The sequence below is a fragment of the Cryptomeria japonica genome, chromosome 5 (assembly GCF_030272615.1).
Source record: "Cryptomeria japonica chromosome 5, Sugi_1.0, whole genome shotgun sequence".
NCBI classification, from domain to species: Eukaryota; Viridiplantae; Streptophyta; class Pinopsida; order Cupressales; family Cupressaceae; genus Cryptomeria; species Cryptomeria japonica.
In genome coordinates, this window is record NC_081409.1 from 373600979 (window position 1) to 373626522 (window position 25544).

The 25544-nt window shown below is 40.0% G+C and overlaps 1 protein-coding gene across 1 annotated transcript in view; it reads left to right on the top strand.

The window, feature by feature from the left end:
* The window catches only part of LOC131034990 (protein S-acyltransferase 24), an 83440-nt gene that overhangs the window by 14269 nt on the left and 43627 nt on the right, over positions 1-25544 (top strand). Inside the window, exons 4-5 of the mRNA XM_057966622.2 lie at positions 599-678; positions 915-1078. Coding sequence (XP_057822605.1) covers positions 599-678; positions 915-1078 — 244 coding nt within the window. The remainder of the gene's footprint in view (positions 1-598; positions 679-914; positions 1079-25544) is intronic.

The following is a 25544-nucleotide window of genomic DNA, read 5'->3' on the forward strand; positions in this document are numbered from 1 at the left end:
TTTCATTAGGTTTTTCCAATACTGAAACCTATCGATTTACAGCATATATTAAAATTTTGCCACCACGGTGATCATAGTTGCTTATGCTGTTCTCAAGTTAATAATGCTTGCTTCATTGTCCATGTAATTTTTTTTCTGTTTGGGTTGTTGATTCATGTGTCAAACATATTGATATTACCATAATTCTGTGCAACAAAACCTTCAGAATTTAATTATTTTACTGCAAACATGGCCTGCTTTAATTGAATGAGCTGAAAATGATCAGATCGCCTTTAGACATTTGGGAAAAGCTATTCTTTTAGATGATCAAATTGATATGGAGCTTCATTTAACATCCAACCTTTGGACATCACTTTAGTGCAGAGTTACATAATTTTTATTAATCAGAATCTCATTGAATTCTCAGGAGAGGTGTGTATATGTAGAAATTGTGTAAATCATTTTTGGAAAGTGACATTTTATAGTTATGAATCTGACATCAATGTCTTATAAAGTCCATCTTTTCTAAGGAGGTTTTATGCATATTTAATGATTAATATACGTCAAAGAAAGTCTAATTGATAAAGTCCGTTTGTTATTGTATTTTTTGAAATTTCAGGGCTGCTTATAAGGGCTTTGCTGATACTATTAGATTGCTTCTGTTTATGGATGCGTATCGGGGAAGGCAAGATAAAGAAGGTACTATGATTCCATAGAGATTTTGGTTGAGGTGGCCTGAATTTGCTTCTTGCACATAGAAATTGAGCTTTCCTGTTTGATTTTAACAACTTGCACTCAGGGAACAGCTAATGGACTAAATCTTTCAGTAGCTCAGAGTGTGTGATTAAATATTTGCTTTATGTAGCTGCATGGCTTTCTTAGTGCATGTTCTGTGCTTGACCTTCTTATTTACCTTGAAATGTACATAATACCAGGATGCACTCCTCTACATTGGGCTGCAATAAGGGGTAATCTAGAGGCCTGCACTGTGCTTGTACAAGCTGGCACTAAGGAGGATTTAGCGGTTACTGATAGTTCAGGCTCTACTCCTGCCCAACTTGCATCTGAGAAAGGCCATCGCCATGTTGCATTGTTTCTTGTATGTATAGAATACCTAACTGAGGGATAATGAACTGAATCTCTTTTTGCTTATCTTAAGTGTAACTATATTTTTCAAGCCTATGAACTGTGCCATCTAACGTCATAATACTTATGAGTTATTACCAAAGCAATTCTATTGATTGGCTACCTCAAGATTAGTTTTAAAGTAAAAATATCTTAATCAATATTAAGACACAATATAAAGCAATCTGTGTTGAACACAATGTACCACTGAGAGGGGGGTGAATTAGTGGTTTCCAAAACTCTTTAACCTTTTGATTCTAAGAGTGAGTACTGGTTAGCAAAGCAAACACAAGTAAACCTACCGGTGAAATAATGCAAGACTTCACAATGCAATCACACAAAGGCACATCACATGACACCGGTATATACGAGGAAAACCCAAGATGGGAAAAACCTCGGTGAGAAATGTTGCTGGAGTCTACTGCTCCAATCCAGCCTCACAGTGAAACATTGGTTACAACATTTAGGGCACCAACCCAAGGAGCACCAACCCTTGATTTATAGCACCAACCCATGGAGCACCAACCCCTGCACCGAGCTCCAACTCAGTGATCTACAATGAACATAATCAAATACAAAAGTAATAATTTGATTACAAGTGAATCTTGTAACCACTGCATACACTTCACCCTGCCGGTTTCACTTCTCCTCTGCCTTATCGGTTGACTCCTCTTCCTTGTCACTCTGCCTTTGTTGTATTCTCAGCCGGTTTTTTGTCTTCTCCTTTCTTCTTCTCACTTTCTCTATCTGCTTACATTCACCTACTGCTGCGAATACACCAGTTCTGACTCTACCAGTTATCTGTCTGCAACTGGTTACCAGTTCCTTGTTCACTCTGTCACTTCTCCTTCTGCTCTGCTTATGGTCTTTCGACTTTCTTCCGACACTCACTCTCCACCACTTCACTCTCAACAACCTTCCTGCTGTATCTACCACCATCGGTTGTCTTCACTGATTCACACTTGCAGTTTTACCGGTTACTGAAACCTTACCGGTTTAGCCTCTGTTAAACCCTCGCACCGGTTGTGTCTCTTCTACACTCAGTCGCTTCAGTGTTTAATAGTCAAGTAATCTGACTGATCAATCCTTTTCTTGCACACCTCTCTCACTTGACCGACATCACTCTCTTGTGCAGCAGCAACAAATTTGGTCTTTGAACTGTGTATTTATACCAAGCCTTCCCACCAAAACGACATTCAAACTTCTGGCACCCTAGGGTTCCTTCATTGACCTCAAGGAAAACTCGATCCAATCAGATCTCTTTCTAGAGATCAACCACCTGCAACGGATCAATCAAACTCCGCCAATCACGTTGCGTCCAAAACACGTTTGTTATATTTGGCAAACACGACAACCTGTAATTGTCAAACTCCATGAAGCAATCACGCAAATAGCTTCACCTAGCCCGATCAACACCTGGACAAACTGCATCAATCATGATGCCAACAAATCCGATCTCTGAGCTCAGATCTGTCTCGAACCGCACCCTTTTGCTCTCAACCCGTGATTCATGCTATCGACATTAATGTCGACCAGCCACCACCTACCTCACCGACAATGCACGGTCCATTGGTTTGACACTTGGACTCCACGTGGTGTCTCTGTCGGCATCCACCTCTGCTGAGTCTTCTGAGTCGGTTCAGATAAGATCACTGACCAACCATACAGCCGGGTTCATCTACCGGTTTACAAACTCTGCCAGTTATACCCTAACCGGTCTGTCTTCAATCTTGCACTTTGCTTCTCTTCTGGTGGAACACCTAAACCGGTCAGCACTCTTGCCAACCTACCTCATGCACATCTTAATCAGATGGGAGCCTTCTACACTTTTGCTAGCTCACCGGTGGACATGCTTATCGGTAACCACCTTGATGACACCATGTCATCAACCTTCAACAGTCTCCATCTGTCTGCATCTGCAATCTGGTTGCTCTCTCTGTCTGCCGCTGCTCAACCTCACCTTCAACTTCATCAGCCTGGACATCATCTTAGCCGGTTTGTCAAAGTCACAAACCCATCCCTTCTTTACTCTTCCTTCTTTGTCCCGATGGCACAACAAGCCAACTCTAGCTGATTCGGTGCATATCTCTAATTTCATGCACTTGAGGCATCTTTGTGTTTCACCGGTTGATCCGGTGTGAGCCTTCAATCACCTGCCTTCTACTCTTCTTTCTTATCTCGGAGGACTATGATGCATTCCATGCATAATGGGAGATAAGCTCCACTTACCGGTGGGAGTGGATCCTTGTCATTTGCATCTTGCAATGCACCAATGTGGCTTCCCTGTTTGAGCAGACATATCTTCAAACAGGCACATATGATCCGGTTGGGCACACTCTCTGTGAGTCTTTTCATCATCTAGTGACTGCATCTTTATCCGGTGGGAGTTCTGCTGTTTCACATCCAAACATCCAACAGCATACCGGTTGCCACATCTTCATTAACTCACCCTGCTTGCTCACTCTGTAGTCTTACCGGTCATCATCTTAACGGTTAGCACCAACATGTATACTAACATGTTCATCCACTTGTTCACTGGATGCTGGTTTCTTCATACCCATTCATCAACTTGTATACCGGTGACCCTAGCTTGCATACCGGTTGACATCAATGACAACACAATGCTAACAATCTGTTCTTTTAAGCGATACTTATAATCAGTTTGCGGGGTTGGCACAATACAAATTAGAATTCCCCTTTGAATGGGTTTATTCCAGCCATCTTAATTTACCGGAACCTCAATCTAATTTACCCTTTCATGTAGTTCTTATCTGAACATAATTGAAGTGAACTAAGATTATGCCTTTAGAAGGTTCTATTATTGAGGTTACATCAGATGTCAGTATGTTTCCAATGGTGGGTAAAATACCCAGCGTATATGATTGTTGAATTCTTAACAGTTAGTTTATCATTTCTTTAGCGCATTCACAAGTTTATTTTGCAACTGTTGCTTGGTGTTTATGATAAGGCATTTGATATTTCGTGTTAGCTTGACTGAAACAATTTCTTTTTTGCTTATTTTAACTATCAAATGTTATCTGATTGCTACAGGATAATGTGTGACCTGTAATTGTCCTGGATACTACAATGTATAATTTGCACACAAAGATTAGCAATTGCCTTAGTGCTAATACAGGGCAAATTGCTACTGAAAATTAACTGACATAAGCTCTAATTTGATTTGTTATAGATATAGGCTGCCTTCTACATCTTTTGTTCAACTTTCACTGTGTATGTGTCCAAATTCATGTCTACACTGCTATTTATCAGTTTTCAAACCCTTAGTTGTCTCTACCAACACATGATTTGTCATTCAGAAATTCGATGGTGTAAGGAATGAAATTTGCTGCTTTTTATAAGTTTAACTTATTGATGAATTTTTCATTTACTTGCTGTTGTAAACCAAGAGCTATGTTTGAAATCAGCCATATCATCATTTTAGAATGATTGATTAAGTGCTGGAAATGAAATCAACATGAAGGAAACGAGCAATTGGGCAAATAAAGAACACAAATTACCTTAACAAAGGAAGACAAGACCATGGAGAAGCCTTTATGTGGGTAAAACCTCTAATAAAGTTGGGCTGTGCTTCCTACCAAAAATTGGGTTGATGGATTTGGTCATGGGCAAGTGTCTAAGCCTGTCACTGAGTATTGGTCTGTAGACAAAATTAAAGGTTTTGGCAATGGCTGAATGTATCACTTGATTCCTGCGACCTGCAGTATTGCTGTCAGATGTCCTCTGGGGACCACTTGCATTTTCTAATCACTCGTATTAGTTTATCTTCTTAACCCCTTTGTTGAATTTCAACATCTACGGGTGATTTTCTGATCCTATGCGTTATTTAATATTTTGTCATCTAAGGTGTCAAAATTTGTTTTCAGTGCATGTTACAACATCATAAGGTGTTTACAGATTACAACAACTGATCTGTTTCAGATGAATATGATATTCTTGGTTTGTTCTAAGATCAGTTTAAAATCTATTTGTTTGCAATATTTTGTTAGGGAGATGAATCTAGATTGAATCCTTTGATAGTTTTACTGCATATGATCTACATTTACCCTTCACTAAAAAACGAAAACATGAAAACAAAAATTACATCTTTGCAATGATGCAGTGTTCAGTTCGCACTATATATTCTTCCATATTGATCTGACTGGTAACATTGATATATTAAGCTGCTCAATAGAAGTGATATGCAAATTTTAGACAGCTGAGAAACCTAAATGCTCTGGCTAGATATAATAAATCACAAAGGGCATGTAGCAGATACATTTCTGAAGCGTGAACCTTTTTAGAATAGCATGATGTTCTAGATAGATTGGATTCAATCTTTACCTTTAATCTATGTTGTGACTTCAGGTTGAAATTTGGTGGTTCACTGATTTTCTTTGCCCTGGGTTTGGTACTACTCTGTTTGGCATATTAGAATATATAAATTTTTTATAATAACAATATAAATATAAATAAAAAATAACAATAAATAAATAGGTGATAAATCTACTTAAGTACTTCACACAATAATCTATTTTTTAATTATTCCATAATCCAGGTGCAGATGTTGATTAAGTTGTCTGTTACTAAGATGGGTGCATTTTGGATAGGCAAAGCATATGGCTTCACATTCTTACCAGAGAGCTCTTCCAGCAATTTGCCTTTGGTTTCTGTCAGCAGAAACTTGAAAGGAAATCCAAGATATTTCTTTATGCCAATACCCGTGGTCAACTTCAGATTTGTGGGGTCCTGAGTGGCATATAAAAAACTGAACTGACCGTTTTTTTATATTTGAGATTCCTAGTTCATTTACAAATAACACTATGAATTTTTTTAAAATTTGTTCTGTTATGTATGAGATTATTTTGAGTAGCATATAGAGAGCAATATTAAAATTTGTGAAGAAGGTGAAGGTGCCAAGTAAAGAACGATGAAGGTAACAAGGTTTTTGTCATGACCAGTGGTTTAACTACATTAAAAATAGTTTTTATTTTCTTTTGTCCTAGTTTGCCTTGGGCACACCCACCCAGGCTTTGTACCCTAACAAGGACTTGTACCTAGATTCATTTGATAAAGGTATGGCCCCAGAACCAAGAGCACTTGGTAACAACCTTTCATTATAAAATTAGGTAATTCTTGAGTAACCATTGCCCCTTGGAACTCAATGACCACTGTGTATCTCCCTATTGGAGATTGGACATGTGATCTTTAAACTTGATTGTTCTAATAGATGTACAGTTGAGTATTCAATCTCATGATTCTCATCAAGTCAAAATCAATTTTTTTTAATATTGATGAAACTATATTTTTGGTTGCGTAAGATTCAATAGATGGTCTCAAAGAATTGTGTTAGATGTAGTCCCTCGATTAATAATTGTTGGGCAAAGGTGTTGGATGTGTTTTGTATATTTTGCATGTTCCACACCTCTTATGTACACCCCATTGTATCTAGTGGGGCCTGGGGCTGCACCCTGGCTAGGAAATATGGGAAGGCATGAGTGGGGGGTTGGGGGGGCATTATATGTGGTTTTTTGGTCCATGGTGTTGGTGCTCAAAGTTGGAAGTCTCTAAATCTCTAAAGTTAAGTGTTGTGACCACATCACACATCGCCCCATCAAGATGGGGACCCCCCTTTTTTTAAGGTTTTGCCTTCTCTAGGAGTGGTCTCTCTATGCTCTCTTCTAGTGAATGGAGTGGAGTTAAATATCAAGTGTTGCAGGAATGATTCGTAGATGGAGGACTTAAGATTGAGCAAACTTAGTAAAGTAATGTGAAATAGCTAATTGTAGAGTCATTCATAAGGTTGCATACCTTGTCCCAATTTGAGAGCAAATTTTTTTTGAAGACCATGTACCTTGCTCCCTCATTGGAGCGAATTTGCCTAAGTACCTTGACCCTGTACCTTGCTAAGGTCCCAAAGTGAATTTCCTTCATAGGTGTTTTTAAGGGTCGAATTGATGGTGCTTTTATGTGGAAAGATTGGAATACTTGAGCTCAAAACCAACCAAGTGAAAGAAGATTTCCAAAGTCATGTCCTTAGAGAAGTCTTAGAGCGAGTTTTGTCCAAAACATGTGCGTACCTTCCGAAGTACACAGAGCGAACTTAGACTTATTGATGTACCTTCTTAAGGGTCCAGAGCGAAATTTTGCTAAGTTGGGCGAATTTGTTCAAGCATGTACCTTGTTGAGATTTGAGATCAAAACTTGTAAGTCTTGTACCTTCCAAAGGACATAGAGTGAAATTTTTTATCAAGTCTTGTCCTTGGAGAGGTCCAAGAGCAATTTATCAAGTCTTGTCCTTGGAAGGGACATTGAGCGAATTTCATTTTTGAGTCCCGTCCTTCCAAAGGACATTGAGCAAATTTTATTTTAGGTCTTGTCCTTGCCAAGGTGAGAGAGCAGATTTCATCATGTCCCTACCAAGGTCTTAGAGCGAATTATTTCCAATTGATGTACCTCCCGAAGGTCTTGGAGCGAATTTTAATACAAGGTCACGTACCTTAGAAGGGACACAGAGTGAATTTTACCCTTGAGTCATGTCCTTGCTAAGGACATAGAGCGAAATTCTTATCAAGAGCCTTGTCCTTGCTAGGGACATGGAGCGAACTTTTTCACCTTGACCTTGTCCTTGCTAAGGTCCTAGAGCGAATCATGTGTGTACCTTGCCAAGGACCTAAAGCGAAATTCCCAAAGGCAAGCATTTTGGTGCCAAAAAACTTATTCAAATTCGAATTGCTAAAAAGGAGAGTTTTAATCTATCAAGTTGGCTGGCATGAAAGAGGCGATTTATCTTTTTGTTTTTATTAAACCAAGTCGGCCTTAACTCCAAAAGTCATGACTCTACCCTAAACCGCATATATAAGGAGGATTAAATTAATCATTTTAACATCAATTCAAAACACAATTCCTCTCTAAAAGCGAATTTTGTCAGTAGGTCAGCGAATTTCTCCAATTGAACATGGAACTTCATCAAGCATCAGCAATTCTAAATCAGCATAAAGGGCGAATTTCATCATTGAATGCAGGTCTGGTCTTTTAGAGAAGACGAATTTATCATTTGAAGATCAGGTTGAAGCGAATTTGCTCAGCAAAGAAGCCTATCATACAGCAAATTCACCTTGGGACAGCCCAGATTTTCCTTAGACATCAGAATTGCATTCCAAATAGTGAATTCATTAGTTAAGCAAATCATCAAAATCAGAAGTAAGGATTGCATTTAAGATCAAAAAAAAAAAGGAGGTCTGATTAGAGGCAGAAAATCATAATTCACTCAAGTTAGGATGCATGTATAGAGTTAGATCAGTCTTATTAAGCATTTGATTAGAATCATTAGAGTATAGGACTGGTTTAATCAGTATTTCACCTTCATTTTTAAGCCTAAAGTCAATAATTTTCATAACCTTGTCAAGACCCTAACTTGAACATTTTTAATAGGTGAATGATGGCAGCACCCAAGGCAAGTGGATCTACCTCCCGACAGGCTCTCATCAAAGAAGATCAGAAGAACGATGACTTGGAGACTAAATTCACATCCCTGTGGAGCAACATTGGAGATACAAATCTTGGGAACTTCAATGTGAAGAAGTTTCGTGAGGCACCATATATTGGCAAACCATCGCCTATAGCCAAGGGGATAATAGAAAGCGGCATCATCAAGGCAACTGGCTTCCCTCCTGCAGTTAGATGTCATGAACTAATGATTGAGTGTGCCAAGCACTATGATTCACACTCAAGGACAATCGTGGCCGAGGATGGAACCGTTCTTGGTTACCTATCAGAAAAAGCTATAAGCTTAGCTTTCCACCTACCAGAACAAAGGGACATGATCTATAGAAGCTTAGAAGGAGCTAAATCAATATATGAAGATGATCCTGATGCATGCCTAGCAATCATCAATAGGGATTGGTTGCAAAAGAGTAGACCTCGCCTGAATAAGATACCTAATGGGCGACACCGAATTGACTTCCAAGAGGAATTTAGGGATTTGATCACCATGCTTAGCCGAGTTATAGGTGCTCCTCAAGCCTTTTGTTTTGATAAATGGATGTTATTCTTCATACAAATAATCATCCAAAGGAAAGGAATGATCAATTGGGCAAGAATCATTAGTAATAGCCTAGATGTATAATTGAGAAGGTTAGTTCCCACCAAGTCATTCCACATGAGCTCATATGTCATATATTCTCTAGCAAGGAATTATGAATATGCGGGACTACCACATAGAGGCAGAGTTGGAAGGAGGCCCGAAGAAATAAGGGTTTGTGATTCCAATAAAATATTGCATCACCCACCTAAGCAACACTCTAGATTGGTCAATGATACTTTCACAATGCACATCACTAGGATCTTACAAGGTGGAATCCATTAGAGATTGTCTCTGGAGGCACAAGCACTTGTTCATTCAATTTCCCAAATTCACATACATAAGGATCCAAGGACGTCCTTCTTCTCCTTATATGTTGCCACGTTATCCCACAGACAGGATTAATACTTCTTGAGGTGGCAAGACAATTGTTATCATGTACCAAGTCATTGAGGTACAAACATGGAGGTGTCATCACTAATTCCATTTCACTTGGAAATTCAATAGAAGTTTGTCCTTCCCTTCAAATAGCTGAAAGTGTCAAGCTAGAGTTATCTTTCTGTTCGTTTACACCATTTGCTTCTAGAGATAACTTTGATCCCTATGGTAATGTAAAAGAAATGGCTGGAAGAAAACATAAGCATGTGTTTCAAGTAGAAGACTTTTGGATGAATGGACAAGATGACTTAGAGATAAAGAAGAAGATGCACTCCCGGCTGCCTCTTGATCTTATCAGGAAATGCAAAGTCTATAGAGTGGCTGATCAAGCACACAATAGTGGTAGGTATATCCAATCTACCTATGAGATGGAAGATAAAGCAATAAAGATTAACTGGGATGAAAAGGAAGTCACAGATTTGAGGGAATTGATGAATCAAGTTTTAACTTGCACACGTAGATGGGTAGATATTCAACATCAGAAATTGAAGGAGCAAGATGTGACAACGACATTCAATTTGGAGACAAGGATAGAAGAAGAAGAAAGAGCAAGTGCAAGTGAGAGCACTTCTCATTCCAAAGGATCAAAGAGGAAGAATGAACAGGGAAAGGAGACGTCCAAGAAGAAGCAAAAGACAAATTCTGATCAGCCTCCTAGCGCTTCTTCTAGGCATGAGAGAGAAATAAATCAAGGCAAGGATCAAAGAATAGATGAAAGCACGGTCCATGAAGTAGATGAATCAATGGAGTCTACAATACAAAATGACAGGAATAATAGACAAGATAAAGGGAAAATGCCACAAGAATCATCAAATCCAGCCCTTCATATCTAGATTTGTGATGATGAAGAACAAGGTGATAATAATGAAGTAACTTCCCCTCCCAGAAATGAGCCATTGCCCAAGGAAGTGCAAGTAAAAGAAGGAAGGTCTTCTATCCCCAACTGGCTCAAAGAAAGACTTGCCAAGGAGGTAATGGTGGAAGAAGAAGAACAAGAATTTGATTTGGAAAGTCTTCTAAATGAACCTCAAGAAGTCATTGAGAAGAGGAAAGCTTCAAAGATGTCTAAAATATTAAGAGACGATGCAGGCTCTAGGAAGATACAAATTGCTACCCCGACAGTAGATAAGTATGAGGATGAGATTACGACAGATGAATATGATTTGGAGACATTTGACTTAGGTCCACTTACTTTTGAGCAAGCCATGGAGGAAGCAACCGATTCAGTGAAGGCAATCAATGAGAAGCTAAAGGCTGAAATAGAGAAGAACAAAAGGTTGGAAAAAGGAGATAAATGTGTGGAGGAGCTATTTCCATCAATCCAAGGAACCACTAAGATAGCATGATCCAACAATCACACCTCCACCAATGCTTCCTCATGAATCGGTGAACCATATGGAGAAGATGGCAAACTCAGCACAACTTCTAGATACATGGATTAACAAATCCTTCGCAATGGCTAATGAGTTTGTGAGAAATATGATGAAAATACTTGGTAGAGCCATTCGTATTCTTGAGATAGTTCATAACCTCATGGTGACAGTTGATGCCTTCACTCATACTAAAGATGTCACCATTCCAGTATTGCAAGCAATAAGGAAGGCACCTAGACAGATACTAGCACAAGAAGGGATAATTAGAAAGGAATCAACTCCTAATCTGTTACAGTGGTCGACTTTGCTTCAAATGAAGAAACTCCTTTTTTGAAGACATTAGCAGCAAATGTAATCTGAAGATACCGTCCATCCTATTCATGACAAGGTAATTGAGGTGATGTGCGTCATTCTTGGCAAAAGGGTAGAAATTGAAACAGACGTGGACATTCAAGAATTGGAGGACAGGGTTAAAGTCATCTTTCAAGGAGAAGGTGGACTGATCACAGAAAAACAGTTAGATCATATGCATACCACTATGTTTCTTATTGATAAGACAAAAGAACTTGAGCATAGATGGGAGATAACACTTCTTGCAGCCTTTGATGAAGTAATCCACCTAGAGGAACGAATGAAGAATCTACCTGGGATTCCAATTTCTGAAGTTGAAAGTATGACGTCCAGATTCATTGAATATGCCAGAAAGGAATGCGAGAAAGGGAACCAGATTCTAGAAGGTAGTTTGTTATGATCCCACTTGGCGTTCTATTTTCCTATTGGAGGATGCTTCGTCAATTTCCGTGTCGACACATGTTATCTTCTCATTGGTTGATTTGGGATGATGATTATCTTGATAGGGTTTTCATTTGTATCAAACCCTAATTAGGGTTTATGTGGCAAGATCTTGGCCCTTGATCTTCATTTGATCTCGGCCCTTCATTGTATTTGGGAGTCTTATATAAACTCCATTCATTTCATTTGTAATGGTTAATAAGCAATAGCATTAGAGAATAGAAAAGAATAGAAGAGAGAGTAATAGTGCTAGAATAGTGGCAAGAGAAAGACTTGAAGAATTGTTGTTGTTTGGCTATTGGATCAATAAAACATTGAAGTTATGGTATTTTTGCTCAATCCTTGAAGCCTATTGCATGGTTCTTTTATCTTCTCAAGTCAATCTTTGATGTTAATTTTAGTGTTTAGAATGAATGATGGCATGTTGCACTTGATGTGTTGTGAAACTTGTTAGCCATACCACTAGCTTTCTTGCTGATTGTAAGCGAGCCTTGTGTGGTCAACTGGAACCTTTGAAATTGTTTAAGTTCGATTATTGCTCAATCATTGATATGCATTCAACTAATGGTGTCCATGATTAGTAGTGATTTGAAAATCCCCAAACATCCTTAGAAGATTGCACTAGTTCTAGTAGAGTTGTTCATGTATGGCTATGCTATAACTAGTTGAGTTTCACTTGTGTCATTCTTCATCCATTCGTTCTTAGGATAGTTTAGAACTTCTCTAAACCCCTATCTTTTGCCATTTTTTGATAATCATTTAGTAGTTTTAGGAAAGAACTTCATTGCATATCATCTGCCAATCACTTGATGAAATCTTTTCGAACCATAAATGCCCCTAGATGAAACAACAATCACAACGACCAACAAAGATTATCCACACGTAGTGATCCTACATACATGAAACTTGGAGTCTTCTCGAATGATCCTTAAGCTGATCTTCAGCATCTGAGAGATTTTGTTCGAGAGAGATAAGATACTTATGGTATTTTATTCTGTGTTCGCATGTGCCTAAAAAACACATCAACATTAAGCTTCTTCTTTTGTTAGGTAGGGCAACTTTGGACCAATTATTGGGGTGGGTAGGACCTCCTTTACTTTTGGCTTTGCCAAACCAAGGGGGGCTTCTCTAAGGTGCTACAATCAATATCACTACAAGAACTAGGCATTCAACTTGGTATGAACCATACCCATTGCATAGTGCATCCTATTTTGGTTGTGTCACTTCGTGCGTATATATTGGTTTGCAATTTTCAAGGTCAAGCATCTTATTAAAGCAGATAATCTGGCATGTTAAATGAATGTAATATGACTTTTGTTAGCCGCTATTGCTGTTGTACATATTTAGATGTGGCAGTGAGTAAAACTACTTATAGCACAATTTAAAATGATGTTTTAAATTTAGTTTATTTTAAGTGTGTTGTGGGATGATGGGGAGGTGGAGCCAATAGTAGATTAATGCCTATGCTATCATGTCCCCTTTTCCCAACCTCAATTAATGTTGTGTATAAAAAAGTGTTTTTCAACACTAGTAAAATAAAATAGATAAATAAATAATAGTAATTTCAGATTTTGGTGCCAAGATTGGGCCCATTTGCCCCATTCTTGGTTTAGAATCTTCACTTGTTCATTTGGATCAACTGACTTTTTATTTTGGCAATCCAACTTGAGTTCAAATTTCCATGCCTGGAAGGACGAAAACCCTTAATGGTATCTTCAAATTATAGGATAATAACCCTATCCTTCTTGGCAATTTCCACTTGGGAACCAGAGTACACTGATCAGAGTTTAATTTAAAATATTTTAGGGTAGGGAACTTCGATTGCAGCCAAGCTCAATCAACTCTCTATTGATAGGCCATTGATGAACTGTTGAAAGCAAATCGGCACTCTAGGTTGTAGGCCATATTGCTCACCTCAGAAGGTGCCACTGTTTGGGGGGTGAATATGGCATCAACACAAGGAGAGTATGGCAAATATACACTTGGAGGACACCTTAGATGGCTAGACTGGTATTAGTTAGAAGTGCATACCATCTATCAATATTAGTGGACAAACCTGCTCGCCTTATTTGATGTTTCAGGTTGGTGTCATCTAGCACCAACGCATCCTACCATTGAACCCATCATTAACCTTCTAGTGTACTTTGGTAACTCCTCGCTTCCAATCATAGTCATCAAATCCTGCTGGGAGACATAGGAAGGATCGAGTGGCTATATGTAGGAAATAAGTGATCCAACCGACTAAGGTGTTATAATATGTATTAGCCTTTAGGTGTGAAAGAAACCTATTTAGCTGATTAATTTATGCAATCAGAAACTTTTGCTCTTGATCCACATGTTGGGGTCTCATTTTGTATGATGAAACATCATGTTGTTGCACAAACTACTGCACTTAGATATGAGAAGTGGATACATTACAATATATTCTTCTTTCTGTTTACTAGCAGTTCAAGACATCAATCGTATGCTGTTTCAATTATTTATTGTCATTGCGAGGTTGGAAGCAAAGCAGGAAACAAATCAATTTAGAAAATTCAAAAAGGTTTAATTGGGGATAATTCATTGGTATCAGAGCCAACAGTCTTGCTAGCATTTGGGTGCAATTAATGAGCATGCAGTTGAGTCAAAGAGACCTGAGAGCTTTAGAAAGGGAAAAGAAAAATTTGGAAGTAGCACAACCGAGAATTAGTGTTGGAATAGGAAGTAGAAGTATGAGAAGATGGTAAGATTGGGGAGATAAACTTGATGTTTCCATCTAAAACATGAGCATATGAATCAACCACTCATCTAGAGGATGCAACAAATGCATAATATGAATGCCACTAGCCAAATGGAATTTCACAGATGCAGGGAGTAATTTAGATAAAAGAATAATCATGCGAATCCCACAAATAATAGCCAAGTCTCAATTGGCTCAGCAGAGAGGCATAGAATTTCACAGGTGAAGGGAGCAATTCAAGAAAAGAATTGTCATGCAAATCCCACAAATAATAACCAAGTCTCAGTTGGCTCAGCAGCTAGGCATAGAATTTCACAGGTGAAGGGAGCAATTCAAATAAAAGAATGGTCATGCAAATCCCACAAATAATAACCAAGTCCCAATTGGCTCAGCAGCTAGGCCTTTTCAGGCTACCTTTTTACCTAGAGTGGAGGCACCATTGGAAGAAGAGGAGCAAAATACAGCAACATGTGACATCAACCTTTGCATGGATGAACACATGAATCTTGCCCCAACGTTAGAAATCTGATTTTATTTGTAAAGTATTGTAATTTTAGATCAAGGAATGGACCAAGAACGGAAGAAAGATCTACACAGCAGCCCCATAGAGATTTTCACTAGAGATTGAGCAAGTTGACTATCCCTCCTTTTATGGCTCGGGGAAAGGTATTGCATGTGCTTGGGTCCAAAAGTTGGACACATCTCTTTTACTCAGCCCTATGATTGAAGAGGAAGCCACTAAATTTACCATCCTACATTTGGAGGGCATAACCCACGAGTAGTGGCATCATGGGTTGATCACACAAAGGCATAATCATATTGCTACTTATGCTGATTTACACAGAGACTCATGGATAGATTTGCTGGAAAGGACCTAGAGATACATTTCAAAGAGTTGGCCTTGTTGAGAAAACATGGCACAATCGATGATTATATAGAAGAATTTCAGCGAGAATCAATTTTGGTTCTAGATGTGACAATGAGGATAATCATTGTCTTATTTGTGGAGGGACTAGCCAAACCACTCAAGGGTTTTGTCAAGGCTTTTGATCCAATATCTGCTTCTCTATAGGAGGCCATCAAGAGAGCACAAAGTCAGAGGATTTAGTGACCAAGAACAAATTATACTACAAGGTTGCATTGTTAGGACAACATAAGAAACCTTTTCAAAAGGTCTTTCCTTAACCTAAGGCACTACCCTCAAGACCAAGTAGGATTGAAGAATCTAAGAATGAACTTCAAAGGAAAAAATTATGGTTTTCTTTTAGAGAGGTAAGGGAGCCAAGGCATAGATTCTTGGGTGAGGGACATGTACACTACATAGAAGTGGTTTTTGGTGAGGATTTTGATGTAGAAGAACTAGAGCACGAGGTTGTAGCTGATGAGATAGAGCAAGAGGGCAAGTGAGAAGAAGAGGTTAGAGGAAGCACACTTGCCACTCTTTTCAGTGCATCAAGATATCATCCTTTTCGAGTATGAGGAGTCTTGTATGGTCAAAGAGTGATAGTATTGATTTATAATAGGGCTATCCACAATTCCATTGATTTGGTTTTGGTAACTAATGTTAATGCATGGTAGCTTATGCAAGATAAGATCTTCCTAACCTTCCTTGTTCTGTTATTTATCTACATGCTTCATGTCTGATTTATATTGCATATGATTATCGGATTGTACAAACATTGCTTATCATTATGCTATTGGGCTAACAACCCGATAGCATATTAATGTCAATTGTTAATTGGCATTAATATGCTATCGGGGTATTAACCCGATAGCATATTAAATGCTTTAAGTTATCGGGTTAAATTCGCCGATACATACTTGCTATCGGGTGCATAAACATTGGCACCGATTCACGTCTGTTATCGGGCTTAATTATATCGTGTTTAATGAATACACCGCTTCATTTGACATTAACATTGGTTAACAAATGCACCGGTTGGATTATATACATCGTGCACTTTGAATCATCGGTGTTTATATGAACCGATTCATTATATTGATCAGTCATTATATTATGATATTACAATATGCTATCGGGGGTTTTTGAACCGATAATCAGCATTGTGTTAATGGTATAATTGTAAAGGCACCGATCAATGGGTGCATTGATCGGTCATGCCTAAAAGGCATGACCGGTCAATACACCAATTGACCGGTTGCCTAAATGATATATATGCCAATTGAATTCATTTGGAGAAGACATAAAAAATATAAAATGATATCTCTCCTTCAGACCTGCAGATAAAAAAAAATCAGAATTATTAGACATTGACATAATTCCTCATATCCATATATAGCATTCATAGTTCATAACTTGTTCTTTAATTGAAATTGAAATAACTTTACATGGTATCAGAGCCAAGGTAATCGAACCTAAGGCTATTCAATTTTGATAAAATTCAAGGACTAAGTTACAAACTACATCACATTTCCATAATGGCCAACGCTATCAGATTCGAAGATAGACTCGGAGGTAGCGAAGATTTTTCAGCTTGGAAGTTTAGAATCAAAATGATTTTAAGAGAAGACAAAGTTGATTCATATGTCCAAACTGAAAGGGCACAACCAGAAGATGAAACCGAGAAATCCACATGGATCGAGGGAAATGATAAGGCTATTAAAATAATAGTGGATGGGGTAAGAAATAATATAATGCCCATCATTAGAAAGCAGGAGACGGCTTATAAAATGTTCAAGGCACTTGAAAGGACATTTGAGATATCAACTGCAAGTCGTACTCTGACATTAAAACGAGAGATCAACCATATCAGTATGAACAAAGGGGAGACAATTAACTCCTACTTTATGAGGATATCAAGCCTAAGAGATGACCTAGCTTCCCTTGGATACGACATACAAAGCAAAGAGTTAACACTCATTGCTCTAGATGGATTGCCTAGTGGATGGAACACATTCGTCCAAGGCATTAGTGCTAGGTCCAAATATCCTAAGTTTGAAAGACTAAGAGATGATTGTCTACAAGAAGAATTCAGATTGAACAAGGTAGGAATAAAACAGAAGAATATAGATGAAGACTTGCAAGTCCTAAATACAAACATCAATAAGAAGTACAAAAAGAAGCAATTCAGGAAAAAAAAAGCTAAACAAGGCAAGAACACTTCTAAGAAAGACCTATCACATGTTCAATGTTATAGGTGTGACAAATTTAGACACTATGTTGCAAATTGTCCAGAGAAAGGGAAGCAAGCCACATTTGCAAAAGTGAGGAAATCTAGAAGAGAAAATGACTCCGAGAACTATGTCCTCTACTCAGTACTTACAAGCCATGCTTCAAACAAGTCTAACTCATGGGTGATTGACAGTGGTTCATCCAGACACATCACCGGCTTTAGAGAAATACTAGACTCCATGATAGAGAAAGATGATGAGGAAGTAACCATCGGAGACGATTCTTCACATCCAGTCAGAGGAATTGGAACCTGCACCATCAAACTGTAGACAGGCATGTCACTACGACTTGAAGAAGTACTATATGTTCCAGGCATCAAAAGAAATCTAATCTCCATATCAGCACTAGAAGATCAAGGATAAAGAGTGACCTTCATGGAAAACAAGGTGTTGGCTTGGCCAAAGAGATCCTCCATCAAAGACGCTAAGGTCATTGGTCGAAGACAAGGCTATTTGTATGAGCTATGTACAGAGCCCAATCTAGCATTGATCCATGAAGCAACTAATGCAAATGAAGTATGGCACAGGAGATTAGGCCATCTGAATTATAGAGCTTTGTCAACTATGGGAAACCTTGTCACAGGTCTACCTAAGTTGAAGCAATATCATTCAGAGGCATGCAAAGGGTGTGCCTTAGGTAAAAATACCAAAAGTGCATTTCAGAATAGTACTAGGAAAACTAGCAAAGTTTTGGAGTTAATTCATTCTGATGTATGTGGACCTATGTCCGTACCCTCGCTAGGGGGATTTTTGTACTATGTAATTTTTGTTGATGACTACTCTAGGAAGACGTGGATCTACTTTCTGAAATATAAAGAATCAGAAGAGATCCTAAGTAGGTTTAAAGAGTTTAAAACATTAACAGAAAATCTCTCTGAAAACAAAGTTAAAACCTTAAGAACTGACAATGGGGGGGAATACACATCAGGACTATTTAAAGACTTTTGTAAAAATTCTGGGATTAAGAGGGAGTTGACAATACCTTATAATCCACAACAAAATGGAGTAGCTGAAAGGAAAAATAGGACCATAGTAGAAGCTACCAAAGCCATGATATTAGATCAAAATCTAAACTTGAACCTTTGGGCAGAAGCAACTAACACTGCTGTGTACATACAAAATAGATGTCCTCATTCACACCTTGAAGATAAAACTCCTGAGGAAGTCTTTACCAAGACAAAACCAGATATCAGCCATCTCAGGATATTTGGGTGTCCGGTCTATATTCATGTACCTAAAGAGAAAAGACTAAAACTAGAACCCTCTGGAAAAAGGGGAATACTTGTAGGATACAGTGAAACTTCTAAAGCCTACAGAATCTATGTACAAGGGTAGAGAAATATTGAACTCAGTAGGGATGTAATCTTCGAAGAAGATTTAGCCTTCAAAAGGGCCCAAAATACAATAGAACTTGAAATTCATAATCCTACTCCTAACCTAGAAGAAGAACCTACTCCTGAGCTTCAGAGGGAGTATCTTGAGGAAACTATAAGTGAAACACAAGACCCACCTATAGATAATCGCAAGAAAAGACCACTATGGGCCACCAAAACTGTAGCAGAAGCTCAGAAGTTCGCTGCTCCTTCAGGAACCTTTAGGGAAAGCAAGAGGCCTAATAAATTCATCAACTATGTTGCACTTATGAATGATCTCTCTAAAGTTGAACCTAACAATGTTTCAGATGCACTCAAACATCAAGTATGGATAGATGCCATGACTGAAGAATATCAGTCCATTATGAAGAATGATGTTTGGGAGATTGTTCCTAGGCCAACCAAGAAGTCTATTGTGTCTTCTAAATGGTTGTTTAAAATCAAGCATGCTGCAGATGGCAGTATTGAAAAACACAAGGCCAGATTTGTAGCTAGAGGGTTCTCACAGAAGGAAGGAATAGATTACGAAGAAACATTTGCACCTGTTGCCAGGTACACATCAGTAACAGTTGTCCTAGCCATTGCAGCAGCAAAGGGGTGGAAGGTACATCAGATGGATGTTAAGACAGCATTCCGAAATGGTGAGATTGTGGAAGAAGTCTACTTAGAGCAACTGTTGACGTGGATGAAATCGCATCGCTGCAAACTCCATATGGCCAACGCAGAATAGAATGAACTCACTGAGTATCCTACCCTCTCTTGAAATAAGGGAATCCCTAATGCTATTTTCTACGATTTGATCAATGGGGATAACCTCAAGGTTTCTTTTGTCAGGTCTTGACTGCGGGATCTCTCAGTGGTTTGATGTGTTTTTTGCTGGAAACACAAGGGGGCTTACGTTTGATTGGCAATTCCATGTACGAATTCCCAGGGACTTCTTTTGGTTTTCTTTCAGGTGATGTTGGTTAATTTGAAGCTGATTTAGCAAGACTGCAGATTTCTAAAAAAAGGGGATAAAATTGGGAGGAAAGAAAGGAAGGGTAGGGAGAAAGAGAACTGTAAATGTTAACTAGGACAACAGATTTACCCAAGCAGACAGACACCTCCAGGAAACTAAATTAAGCATCATCAGTCATTTAGACACAATGTTTGCATAAACTTAGTGCAATCTTCAAAGGAGAAACCAGATTTTCATATTACCAAATACCATATTAGAACTTCTACATTCATGATATGTATATATTTGATAATCGAACTGAATCATAAAATAGCCCAGATTAACCATGCAGAAAGGAAAAAGCAATCAGCTATCCTCTAATGGTATGGACTGTGAAGGTTCTATCAGATGCTTGGTAAGAACTGCTGTGCAAAATGAACAGACATAATTTAAAAGCTTTCTAATTTGAATGAAGAAGGAGACCATGCACTCACAAGGAAATTTGAAGGTAATTTTAATCCATTGTATTAATTCCTGCAAAATTTCTTCAGAGCTTTCGCAACAATTCAAGAACTTCCTCCTAAATGAGGGAAAACCAGTCCCCTTAAATAGGTTTCCAAAAATGGATGAATGGCCAAGATCTAATCTAAACAAGTGGCCCAGATTCATCCTTACAAAAAGAGGGACCCACACTCATAAATAGGGGGATAAATATCTACAACTACCCCAAAAGGAGCAATAACTACCAAAGGATAATTACAACTTTTGAAATAATCCAAAAAGGGGAGGTGCACAAAAAACTTTACAATATGTTGACCAAAAGTCAACTATCACCTTTTTGGGACAAAAGTGCACTTTTTAAGACTTGGAGGGAAAAAGGCATTTTTGAGAAACTACTTTCTCTATCCTGGTTTCACATTCCTTTTGCAGAAACTGGTCTTCGCCATGCAGGTATTCTCGCCATAAATCACGACCTGCTGCTCGTTCCTCGCGGACATATTCCTGAAACTTGATGCATAATTGGAAGAGGGGATTAAAAGGCGGCATGGGAGGGTGGCGAATTTTGTATTGCATGCCTTCGAGATACTGGTCCACGTGCCTTAAACCGTCCTTCCAGCTGGAGCGATTACGCTCGAAGCACAATATGTCTGAATGGAACTGACCAGCAAAACTCAAGTCTTCGATGGAATAAGAAACCTTATCTGCTCCCAATCTTTCCTCCCAATCCGGCCGGATTACACTGTCGGACAGGTCATTTATCCACCCCGAAACCATTGATCGGAGGATGGTCTTGCCTAGTTCTTGCATGTTCCCCAGAATTGCCTCGCATGCGTCATTTTCTTTGTCAATAATTTCCTGGGCGTCGTTCTTCATGGTGACGGTCCAATACCATTCCTTGAGAACACTGATGCTATGGGGATTCAGGATGTCAGGCAGTGTGGGAATTTGTGTATGTGTCCAAAAAAGAGCTCTTAGGAGGGGAAGGGTAGAGGCCGCTACTTCATGCATGTGAAGGGATTCTCTCTTTACTTCCAACAGCCTGACTAGAGTGAGCTCTCGATGGAGAGCCATTTCCTTTACTTCTTTGAGGATCTGTTCTCCCTTTTTCTTGATGTCCTGCACCCATTCGTTAACGGCCTTTGCGGTATCCCGGATTCCTTCAAATTCAGTTGTGGTCCTCTGCGCCAATGCCATTGGGGGAATATGGGATTCAGAGGGGTTGTGTAGTGGCCGTAGGAGCTTATCGATGTATCCCTCGGCTTGTTCAGCACGGGCCCGATACATGTCCTTTTCAGCCGTGATTTCCTCGAGCTGTCTGAGTATGTTCTGCACTGAGTCCTTAAATTCCTCCTTTTCTTGCTCTTTTGTAGCTCGTCCGATGGGGACAGTCGTAATGCTATAATCTGCCAGGGTTATTTGATCTGCTGGCTTGTTTACGGGTGGGGTAGCAATACGAAGAGTGCGGTTCCTTTGCTCATCCTTGGTTATCTTAGAGTATGTTCTTGGTTTCTTCTTCCCTTTTGCTTTTGCTTGATCCATTCGTGAGAAGATGTCCTCTAGATCAATGGGTGCCTTGGTGGCGGCCCTGCGCTGAGCTCTGGCGATCAGCCACTCTTGAGGCACTGTCTGAGTTGAGGATAGGGTTAAGTTAGCACCTTGTGCTCCCATGCTTTCAACCGGCTGATCACAAATTAGCAGCTGTCCCGCCACCGGAGGGGTGGAAGAAGGAGGAAGCTCCTTGTTTGCATCTGAGTTCTCCCCTATTTCACTGAATAATTGTCTGACATCTTCCTGTGATGGTGGCTCCTTGGTTCCTTCGAGCTCATGGATCTCGTCTGTTCTTTGTTCCCCTTCGACAGTTGAGTCGTCCTTGGCTGCATGGAGGAGTAGCAATTCGTGGCGGCTCTGCTGGGTAGGTTCATGCACTTCGATCCCCTGGGTGGATGGGATTTCTCCTTCCTCTATCTGGTCACCCGGCTTAGTCGGATTGGGGCCCTTTTGCTCGGTGTCCGACATATCTGGAGCAGGAGAGTCATTGGCTTGGAATGCCTCTATGTCGCTCTGGGAAGGCGAAGCAGGTATGCAATCCAAATCTATGGCATCATCGGACGAACTGGGGTCCCTTGAAGATGAAGTGGTCTCTGGCCTTCTTATGGGAATCTTCTCCCTCCTTGTTCTCTTGGACGTCCGAGTCCCTCTGCAAGCCTTAGCTTTCTTCCTTTTCTCTGGTTTTTCAGCTGATGTCCTTTCATCTTCGGAAGACTAAGAGTCGAAACTGCCCATTAGATGGTAAGTAAACTGGACCCCTTCATGGACTAGCCTCTCGATCTGGTGTTGTAACCACTGATCTGTGTATCTTGCCGGGGCCGCCATGACTGCTTCGAAATCCGTGATTGGGTCTTGAGACCAATCAACGCCTGGCAAGAGATGCCTTACTGCTTCGAATTCTCGGACTTGGAGGCAGTTCCCCGAGTCTGTGAGCTGATCCGGGACCCGACGGTACTCAAAGAGTCGCATTTGCTGCACACTCAATCTAGAATATTCCCGTCGCCTGACTTCGTAGTCATCGGAGCAATTTTTCCAGTAATCTTCAATTGACTCCTTTGCTCTGTAGCGCCTACCGTAAGCCCTCTTTGCCAAATTGTCATGATCAAAACATTTTCGTGGAAAATGTTCCTGTAGGCCATAGGAGGCTAGCTCTGCAAGGGACTCTTCTGCTAGGGTGGGAGTTCTCAATTGGACATCATGGTTGCCTATGATCATTGGAAATGCGAATCCAGCTCGCTTGCTCTCTTGTAACAATATGCCGGCAGGGCGTGATTGTCTTGCCACCTCCATGAGGACTACTTTATCGGTTGGGTACCGCGGAAGTCGAAGGGGGGCACCTTCAAAGCCAGCAATTCGGATGTAGGAGAATCTTGGGAACTGAATAAACCAGGCCCCATACCTCTGCACTAAAATGGTAGCTTGCTCTGAGAGCCTTATGTGTAACCCTCCCTGCATTAGCCTGACTAGGCGCATTGTGAAGGCGTCGTTGACACGTTCGTACTATCCAACCGCGTAAGCCGGGCTGCTCTTTTCCCTTTGAGCTATATCCTGGTAGTGCAGCTGCGGGTAGCAATCATAAACCTTTACCTGACCAGGCCCATTCCCGATCTCGCCTTTCATTATTAATCCTGGCAGTGGCTGATTCTTTGCGAACATATAGACCAAATAGGAGGTCATGGTGAAATACTTCTTTGTCTCAAGCTCAATTAACTGAGCGTGGATGTTATCACTTATGATCTGGGCCCAGTCAAACTTAGACTTTCCGGCAAAGACCTGTTCTGTAAAATAGAACATCCATTCTTCAAAGTAGTTGGACTTAGGAAGTCCCATGACTCGGCTAAGTAAGGTGACCATATCGCCATGTTCATTATGAAAGTCACTTCTGGGGGTCTTTTTCACAATCCTGGTGCTTGAAGGCCTTTTTTCTTTGAACCATTCTTCGTTAATCAGTGCCCTGCATCGCGCTGGGTTCATATCATACGCCCCCTGTGCCTCGTCCATTGTTGTAGCTATGGGATTATTTGGAAAGGGGATATCAAATGCATCACCGATAGCCTCAGGGGAGAAGTCGGCAATAGTGATATCTTCCAGAAGCACTAATCTGGACTTTGGCTCGTAATGCCGAGCAGCTTCCACTACTAATTCATAGTTCTGGATTGCTGGAGGAAAACCTGCTGCTTGGGCGATGCCACTTTCCAGCATTTGCCTAGGCCTGCCATATGCATTGGGCGAGAAGACCCGATCCCTGAAATCCTGAATATCAATGTGGCCAAGGTCGGTGTCACCAATGTTGTCCCAGATGCTCTGGACCTTTGACTCTCTTAACCCTCCTCTCTGATACTGATACTTCATTCTTTCAACTTTCCGTGGGACGTCTGATTTGGATGCTCGTGAGGTTTCTGCTGCAGCGGGTGTTTTTGATGATTCTGCCGCTGATTTAGGCATTTATCCTGCACAGCCAGACATGGATTACAAGGTGATACGAGAATGACGATGCGGGTTAGATAATAACAGAAGTGTTTCAACAGACCGAGATTAGTTTAAATATCATTCTGGGCTAACAATCTGATTAACTTCAACAACATCATATTCCTGAAGATTTATGACTAAGCATTCTTACTCTCGAATTTTTTGGATTAATTTTAACAAAGGCAAAACATGAGAATTTTGAAAAGAGATGCAGTTTCCGGCCAAACCTTGGGAATGAGTCCTAAATTTTGGATGTTCGAATAATGGAGATGCAGACTCTAAGCATTTCAAATTTTGCGTATTTGCTTATTTGATTCACACATTTTAAATGACCGTACGCGATAAGGCGTACTTACCTGATTGGAGCGAATGATGGGTGATTGCCCGACCTTGTTGCGCGGGGCGAGCGGATGACCCTGCAAAATTTGAATCCCAACGGTTATCCTTCCCGTTTAAATTTTCGCGGTTTGGGAGATGAAAGAGGATTTATCAATTTCACATGGTTCTGTGCCTAGCAACCTGAATTTTAAATGGTTGATGGGAGGATGATGCAGTGTCTTACCTCCTTGTTTTCGGATTTAAGAGTTCCTTTTGAATTTTGAATTGTATCCTTTGAACTTTGACAAATTGGAGGTTTTCGAATCTAACCTTCGCGGGTTTGTTCGTCCTGGCCTCCGCGTTACACACTGTGCCTTCTGCGTTAAAGTTTTGCTTGCTTTTTGGACTTCGTTTTAAACTTTCACCTTGGAATTTCGGACGCTTAGGGTCCGAAAACGTTGTTCGCCTGACCTTGTTGAAGTTCGAACGCAGGGGTCTGAAATGCGTTTTGTTTGCACTGCGTTAAATCTTTGCACTGCGTTAAATCTTAACACTGCGTGTCGTTCGGAGCTTAGGGTCCGAAGTACGCATTTTAATGTCGCTTTTAAAACCTAACACTTTGCCTTTGTCATTCGGACGCGGGGGTCTGAAGTGTGCGTTTCGATATGCTTTAAAACCTTACACTTTGTCCCTTTTCGGA